The 9076-nt window shown below is 37.5% G+C and overlaps 1 protein-coding gene across 2 annotated transcripts in view; it reads right to left on the reverse strand.

The window, feature by feature from the left end:
* The window catches only part of LOC137985300 (ectonucleoside triphosphate diphosphohydrolase 5-like), a 19417-nt gene extending 16026 nt beyond the window's left edge, over nucleotides 1–3391 (reverse strand). For both annotated transcript variants that reach the window (XM_068832879.1, XM_068832878.1), the window contains exons 1-4: nucleotides 2987–3391; nucleotides 1707–1786; nucleotides 831–974; nucleotides 208–322 (exon numbers count right to left, since the gene is read on the reverse strand). In XM_068832879.1, coding sequence (XP_068688980.1) covers nucleotides 208–322; nucleotides 831–974; nucleotides 1707–1786; nucleotides 2987–3281 — 634 coding nt within the window. In that variant the 5' untranslated portion in view covers nucleotides 3282–3391. The remainder of the gene's footprint in view (nucleotides 1–207; nucleotides 323–830; nucleotides 975–1706; nucleotides 1787–2986) is intronic.
* Nucleotides 3392–9076: the final 5685 nt, after the last annotated feature.

Below are 9076 nucleotides of genomic sequence, written 5' to 3' on the forward strand. Positions count from 1 at the left end.
GGCTCTGTAACTGAGGTGAATAGTTGTTTTAGTATATTCCTGCAAAGAATACAACATTTTCGGGGCACAATTTTCGCTCAAATTGCTTGGAGGTGAATAGCAAAGGATATCCGGAGTTTGAGTAGCCAAACAGCGTGCAAGTTCAACGCTATCAACTGTTTTAGTGTATACTAAATATAAATATTTTTAAAATAAAATGTTATTAACCTAAAAGGAAATTGACAGTAATCCACGCAAATAATCCTTCGTCTGGTCCATCCATGATGCTAACAGTATTTTGATCAGGAATGAAAAATGGAGAATCTTTAAATAATCTATCCACCTACAAGACAAAAGTTATTATAAATAAAAATAATAATTTATATTCCATAACAATAATTTTTTTCTTGCCAAATCCAAGATTCAGTAAAAATATTTAGTATTACAAAAAATTAGCTGGCCCCTCAATTATCAATTTACAGTATTTGCACAATTGATCAATTATTTGCCTCAGCCTTCGGCTCAGGCAAATAACAATTATTGATCTGGCCCCAGATGTTCAAAGGATTGATAGCGCTATCCGCCAGATGACTCACTATCCACTGGATAACTCAATCGGCTTAACTAGTGTTCATCCGCTGGATAGTGATTTATCTGGTGGATAGTGCTATCCATCGTTTGAACAACTGGGGCCCGCCACTGACAAATTATGATACAATAATTGTTGATGGAGCTAGAGAGCCACCTTATCCTTTTACAAAAGAATTAATATTTTGTTATGGTCCTAATAAACTTACATCAGGTACTAGGAGTTGAAAAAAAGTATGACACATGGGGGAGACACTATTCACCTCTGTTAGCAATTGCTTAGAAGAGTTTTGTGGTAACAATCTTAAGCCAGCAGTTGCTTTGAGAGAAACAGGAGTCAACTTCCATTGTTCTTTAGGTATTATTTCTTCTGACTTCTTGAGTAAGCCTGCTATTGAATGAGCTCCCTAAAAAGAGGAAAAAAGTGAAAGTATGCACGGATGAAGAAATCTGGCATTTCAAGATGGCGCACAAAACTGTCAGTAATTTAAATTTCCTGACGCCTTATTGATTCATTTTCCTTCAGTTACTCACACCATATTACAAAACACTGTAAAACAGTGTGTGGTTTCTTTAGTATGACAGTTATTGATCATTAAAGCTGATGGTTTGTCACTGTTTAATCCAGACTTCCAACTATTTGCCGATCCCAAAGCAAGGAGGCACTCAGCCTTCCACACAGACGTTCTTAGGGCTTCATCACATGACCCCCACGAACGTCTCTTGAAACAAAAAGCCACTTTAGTTCAACGGCTGTTTGCCCACTATTAAACGACCTCTGATTGGTCCATAATCCACGAATGGAAGTGGTTTTTCGTTTCAGCAGATGTTAGAGGGGGATCAACGCATGACGAAGCCCCAAGAAGGTCCGCGGGGGAGGCTGGGAGGCACTTTATCTTTGTTTATTCTAAGCAGATGTGATCCTGGTTTTTATTTTTAAACATCTGAAAAGGTATTGCCTACACAATACAACCCACAACAATTTTCTGAAGGAAATAATATTTTTATGTTCTGGACTCTTCTAGATATTTTAGCACACACACTTTCTGGCTTACAAAATTAATGGTAGATGACCAAATACATGTAGTAATGTCTTCCAGAAGATGTACAATAATAAATAGTTTTTTCTTTGTACTAACCTGTTTAGGGTTATTAGCATAATCTGAAAGACCAGGTTTAACTTGATAAAAGTGTTCTTCTGTGAGTTCTAACAATCCATCTGATTAAATAAACGATCAAAATTAATTACCACTCTCACTCAATAGGTAATCAAGATTCTTAGGAGGATGGTCTACATATAAGTTGAAATTTGTTCATTAAAAGCTTGAGTGCACCAATAATGACTGAATTTATTCCTGGCAATTTCTCAAGTAAAAAAGCAGCAAGATTTTGAAAAGCTCTTTGCACCTGTTTTTGTCTCTTGTGTACCCTAAAACAGTGCTTGCTACTCAGTCTCTGATAATGGGAAGTAAAACCATCCTAAAGGAATAGGACAGGAGAGGGGTTAGCGGTTGTCGGAGAGAGGAGGGAGAGGCAAGATAGGGGAGGAGGAAGAGCAGGCAGAAGAGATGAGGGGCAAAATGGGGGAAGGTAATCATAATTTATTATAATATATAATTTATTCATTTCTAGTGCGCATCTTAACATGACTATGATCAGATGCGCATTTTTAAGTTATAAATACAAGAAATTATACATAAATATCTAAAGGTAGAAGGTAGAAGCAAAGAGAGGGGTAACAGGGGGATATAGATGGAAAGATGAAGAAAGAGAGGCACAAAAAGGAGGAGCTAGAGTGGGAAATGGGGAACAAGGAAAAAATATAACAAAAAAACTGGGTAGAAAGAAGGAGGCAAGAGAGATGCAAATACAAGAGAGAGAAAGGCCAAGGAGAGATGGCGGCCGGAAGGTGGGGTGGTGCTGGGTTTTGGTATGGATCATGGAAGTCTGAGGGGAGGGGTAGAGGTTTTGGAGAAAACAACACCCATCCCCTTCCTCTCTGCAGCCCCCTTCCCTTACTATTTGCTTGTCATTAGATTTCTTTGGTAGCCTACAATGCTAGGAAAGTTCATTCCTGTTTCCTTAGATCCCAACAGCATACGTGTTTGCATGTTGAATCTTTTTTTTTTTTCACTATAAATAAAGTAAAGTATCCTATATTGGTTACAGCAAACTATTGTAATAATGCTTAGTCGTTAATGTTTCTCGTAAGTTAAACTGAGTTGATAATGACATTCATGCATGCTCAAGCTAGAGTGTTGCAGCAAAAACACAAGTGCGACGCGAGGTTAGCGCGCGCCCAAAACCATGTGAAACACCATACTAGATAAACTATAGTTTGTGGTCACAAGAACTGCGATTAGCGGCAGTATAACTGGGGTAAATTGCCTGGAACAACTCGAAAAGTTTAAGTCCTTACCTTTGGCTCTTGTGAATGAAAATACATGTATTCTGCTGCCAGTGCTTCCAGCATCAAACATGATTCCGTAAGTAAGCTTATTTTCCCTAGAATAACTTCCTGGCATTCGCGAAATTATCTTCAAAAACGAAAATTGTGCAAAATGAACTAAATGACCATAGAAGCCATAGAAGAAGACGATGAAAAGTACTACCAGAATAGCTACGCGGCAACGAATGCTGTAGATGTTTCCACAAGGAAAAATTGTCATTTTAAATTTCCACTGCAGTGACGAATTTGTTTTATTGTAAGGCATGAATGTTAGAAATTTTGAAGAATGCTTAACGCCGCCTACAGACAAATTGCAGAATGTACGAGTTAGGCTGCTAACTTCTCAGTTAAGACACTTGTGAAGTGAACAAATGAGTATTCACACTGAACAGTGCGATATGTACTCTAAGTAGGGTTATTAAAGTGTATCATAGGTCTAAAGAGAATAAATTATTTGTCAGCATAGCCACGTATATTTATTTATGTCCATGTATAACCATGTATGTTCATGTATCCCCATGTACAGCCATACATAACCATGTATATCCATGTACAGCAATGTACTAACAGTGGACCAAACTCAAAGCTGACCGGTCAGCCTAGTAACTACGCCACAGCAAATAAACTCAAACTTCTCGCGTTGCTCGGCACTTTTAACCAGTTTTAGCAAATATTTTGATCTATTGAATTTGCTTTCTGGTTATTTTAAGAATGCCTCGGTCATCAAAACTGGCTCGTCAACTTTCTCTCTTCGGGGAAAAAAGTCGATGAATTTGAATTTGAGGTAAAAATTGTGAACGTATGCCCCGCGGGAGAGACTCCCATATAAAAAGGGGAGGGATGCTTGTCGGAAATCCCCTAAAGGAGACCGATCTGGGTGTAGCCCAGGCTTTTTTTGACCCCTAAAAGAAGCCATATTAAACACTGAGAACTAAAAAAATACAGTGACTTTTAATGATGGCAAAGACATATTTATCTAATACTTTCACCTACATGAAGAAATATAAAACCCTAAAGCATTTTGCCCAGAACACCCTAAGTGAGACCCCCTCCCTTTTTTATATGGGAGCCCCCCCCCCCCTCCCCCACACCCAGAACATATGCTAGAAAACAAAACCCCAACTATTTGAATCACTAATTTCAACAAAGAAATGAACTTAAGATAAACAAAGTTTTGGTCCGGGGGGGTACTCCCTTATAAGGGCTTAATGGGGACGTGCGGCTAGTCAGGGTATGTTTTTCGGGATTTTTGTCTTGAACAGGGTATCGAATTTATCAGGGTATTGATTTATCAATTTTTGTCTTAAACTGGGTTAAGGACGGTGCCTACTATTGTCATTGCGCATACGTTCTGCGCATCTCCAGATACTCGGATTTCCTATCGCCGATGCTCACTAATACAGAGATATTTTTGCGCGGTTTAAAACTATCCGGAGAAAGTAGATCTTAGTAAGTACTCTTGATATTCAAAAAGAAAATTGGGGGTAACCATGCATTTTTGAGAGATAATTAGGTTTCAATTTGAGAAAGAACGCCATACATTGCTTTGTATTTTAAAGCTTTTTACAAATATTATTCATGAATTATCTTTGAAAAATGCGTGGTTACCCCCAATTTTCTTTTTGGATTTCAACAACTCTTGTTAAGATCTACATTTCCTGCATAATCACACACCAAGGCAAAAATATCTTTAATTAGTAGGCACCGTTCTTAAATGTCCTAAACAGGGTATCAAAAATCGGAATTCTGTCTTAAACAGAGTACGAAAATCAGCGATATTTGTCTTAAACAGGGTCAGGGTATGAGGGGCCGCGCCACACCTCCCCACCCAGGGATATATCGAGTACCCCCCCCCCCGGGTTTTGGTGAAACAATTGTTGCAAACGAATACTTTTATGTCACACAATCTCTTTGACAAGTTATGGTCAAGTGTATTCATGGTCTTTTTTGGTGTATTCCAAATAAGTGGCTGCTTTTCATTTTCCGTTTGGTCTGAAATGGGAAAAAAGTCCAAGAAATAGCAGAAACTAGACTTGTAAGTGTTGTGAAGTTGGCTCTATTTGCCTGGTTTTTTTTTTCACTCCTTTTATCTGTTCATTTGTGTGTTGTAAGGTATCATACTCTTATTTCAAAGAGACCACCAAGATGAGGGAAGCAAGCAGCACATTACCATGGTCTTCCCATAACTTAATAAATTTAAGTGATTAAGCAATTTTAAATAGAGGATAATCTTTGCTTACAATAGCCCATTTCCGAGTTGCTGCATGCCTCAGTTTCAAAGCGAGTCCTGGTGCACAACCATTCAAATGGAAAAGAGTTGTGTATTCTTATGCAAATCAAACTCATTTCCCTTACAATAGTTGAGCACCAAGACTCACTTCGAAACAGAGACAAACAGCAACTCAGAAATGGCCCATTATTGCATAACTGGCAGTGCCTACCAATACCAGCTTAATCAGGGCCGTATCCAGAAAATAATTATGACTGAGGCAATGTCCATGGTTAAATTCTCTTCGTAGGTATTTTAGGTGTTTATGGTGAGTACATTTTGAAGACAACACTGGAATCACGCTTTATTTAATACAAAAATCACGAAAAAATGACTGAGGCGAGTGCCTTGGTTCGCCTCATACTGGCTACGGCCCTGGCTTTAAATACTGAATGTCGCATTTCATAATTAGCTTCATAATTCCAATGATATTTTACAAATGCACACTTGCAATCATCAGCACTTTTTCCACCCAATAATTTAACTGTTTTGATGGCTAATAAACTCAATGCAAAAAATGCCAACCAGTAAATCCTTCTTTTATATTTACATTAAGTAGACCAACTATGTAGCCCATTGGCATGTATAAAAGAAAAGCAAGGTTTGTGAGGCACACTTGCACAAAGACAAAAGAATAGTTACACTTGCTGCCATTTTTGCATTCACTCTACATGCACTAATAATGGAAGAAAAACGTTTAATTTAAATGGGTAGACGACAATGGTTTAACAAGTTCTTTGAACTTTTAAATCCAAATCATAACCAGGGTTTTTCGTTTGAGGCCGGAAGCCAGACTTTTCACCCAGTTGTTTACCATTTCACATCCAGTACTTAGACGCTATAAATTCGAAGGTTTGTTGGCTTATTTTTTTCCTTTTTTCCTTCTTTTTGGACTTGGATCCTGATGAAACACAAGACAATATCATGTTCAATAAATCCCTCAGACTAAAAACAAGTCACACAGTCTTATTTTCCTTACTAAATGGAATAATCTATCTTCTGGCATTTCTTAAGTTTTTTTTCCTCCAATCTCAAGAATGTAAACAGCATTTCTGAGTGTTTCATTTATAGTAATTTATCGGGGACCCAGGCCTCCTTGAGGGTTTGCTCCCAAGGAACCTGCAATAGCCCTTACAACAGAAAATAACCCTGTCAGATACTTTCATTATCAAATCCGCTACTTTGAAAAGCTATCGAAAACCATGTATAACCCTTTCGTATACGAAATCCACTTGGTTAGCGAGACAAAGTGCAAAATATGGCATCAGCGAAGATTGCCCAGTCACGGACACTTTGACTACTTCTTATGAATCAACACCCAACAGTGTGCTCGTAAACCTACTCAATTGTCAAATACAGGGTTTGTACACTTTTTCAGACCAAAAATTAAAGTACTTTCAAGGGCCAAATTTTGACATTTCAAGGACCTCTTTTTTATGTAAGTCTAAGAATTTACCCATGGAAATAGTCTGACAGTACAATCTTCCTAATTTTCCATACTCCCATACTTGCGTACATACGTACATCCATGAAAATAATGCAAAGGCACTGGTAACCATTCTCGACCCCACAGCTCATCATGATTGAGTCACATGACTTGAGTGGCTGATTATTTTTACTGAAGTTTTCAAAGATTAAAAATGTGGGGATTACAGTGTATTCAAGGCCTTTCAAGGACCAGGAATGAAGTTCAGAGGTTTTCAAGGTCTTTCAAGGACTTTCAAGGCCTTGAAAATGTACTCTCAAAATCCAAGGGTTTTCAAAACACGTACGAACACTGCAAATAATCCATTCCAACAAAACCTTGGGGAATCCTCAACCTGCACAGCTGGAAGTATAGTTGGCACAAGAGGCAAAGTAAGTGCTAGTAATATTATTACTACTATTGTTTTGCACCCCAAACCTTCACCTACTTCAAATAACTTAGTCCAAAAAGAAAAGCAATAACTTGCTCTTTTCTTAATTGAATAAATTGGTCTCATCACAACACCTTCCATTCCCCTACTTTACAAAACAAATTATAATAAAAGAAACACCAAGCCATCCTTGAGTATCAACAATGCTTTAATACAACATTTATCAAGCTGCAATAGTCCAAAGGTCTAATATGGAAAACAATTTTTAGTTGTTATGAACACCATTTTTCTTTTGCCATATCCTTGCACTGCATCATTGGACTCTAGTGGTACTGCAAAAAAAAAGAAGACTATTACCAACAATTTTTAAGACTTATTGAAGTTTTAATTATGATAAAATACTACAAAAGCAAGGGATTTGTTGTGTTCTGTAGAAAAATATTTTATGTAATATTCCAAACCCAGTCCAAGTGTTCCAGCAGGGTTTCCAAACATGAGAAAACAGCTGAAAGCACGAGGCTGAAGGCCAAGTACTTTCATTGTTTTCAAGTGTTTGGAAACCCTGATGAAACACAAGGCACGAGTTTTGAAATGGCTTCTTAATCAGAGCCTAATTTCTTGACAATAAAGCAGAAAAAAAACAAAAAAACAGGGCTCAAACTTAACGACCAAATGGTCACATATGCAACTAAATGTTTGGTTGTGCGCCTAAAAAATCATGTGTGATCACAGTGCGACTGAATTACCTATCTGCTTTCTCACCCGACCATACTTGCATACACCGAGTGGTAAGTCACCAAACAGAAGCTTCAGAAAACAGATATAAAAATATATATTAAATCTGGCCCTAGATAATAAAGTTACATTATTTTCCTTTCATCGGATGCTTATTTGTCCTCAGTTTTCTCAATGAATTTCCCCAATGCTGGTGAAGGTCCATTTTTCCTGTTGATGTTTCATTCCATCCCACTCTCTTCTGTTTTGTTAAATTTCCGCTGACACATACAAATGAAGACTACGAATAAAGCACATGTTTATTGTGCATGTCAAAGGTTTGTAATAGTGGAAGGTCAAGAGAGGGTCAACGATATGAGCCTCACAATATGTCAATACATCTGATGTACTGATGTATGGAGTCTGTGATAAAGCTACAGAGGATAAGCCAACCAGCAAGAAAAGAAAATCATACAAATTTCAAGAATGGGATTCAGAGAAAGAATTGATGCACTACAGATACTGTAAAGCTTCCTCCATGCAGTCATCTTCACCCTTTATAGTCAATGGTACCCTGCAAGCAATTCACTGGGCTGACAAGTTGCCTCTTTTTCCGTAAAATGAAAAAAGAAAAGACCTGTGTTGATTCCTTAAACTAATCAACACCAGAATAGTTCTTGGAAGAACAGTGATGAAAAGTACTTTGTGCTGCCAACCTGACATCAAACCAACTCTCCTTCATTGCTCAGTTGTGGATCAAAGTATGGACAGTCTTCCCAGCTTTCAAATCATATGGATACAGAGTTTTTGGAAGAACAAGTTATAATTAAAACAAAATACCTTAGGGAGAGGTGCTGAGCTTTTTTGATGCAGAAGAACTCCTCTAAAATGATAGTCACTCCCAAGCAAATATTACATTTGTTTGCAATTAACAAGATAAAGGTAAAATTATGTCAAAATAAAGTTGCCCTAAACAGACAAATGACACATGAAAATAAAATGCTGGGCTTTGAGCACAAAAGAACAACAATAAGACATAATTTCACGAAAGTGGGAGTATCCATGAAACAGGGGACTCACTGAAGTTTTGCAAAGGAAGTAATCACATTTTTTCTGCGGGTGAAAACTAGCAAAGGTGACAGTAACAAGTGGTCAATCTGCCTAGTCATCTGAATGCATTTCAAAATATTTTTTAATTGAATTTCAATAATTCAAATAATT

The sequence above is a fragment of the Montipora foliosa genome, chromosome 14 (genome assembly GCF_036669935.1).
Source record: "Montipora foliosa isolate CH-2021 chromosome 14, ASM3666993v2, whole genome shotgun sequence".
NCBI lineage: Eukaryota > Metazoa > Cnidaria > Anthozoa > Scleractinia > Acroporidae > Montipora > Montipora foliosa.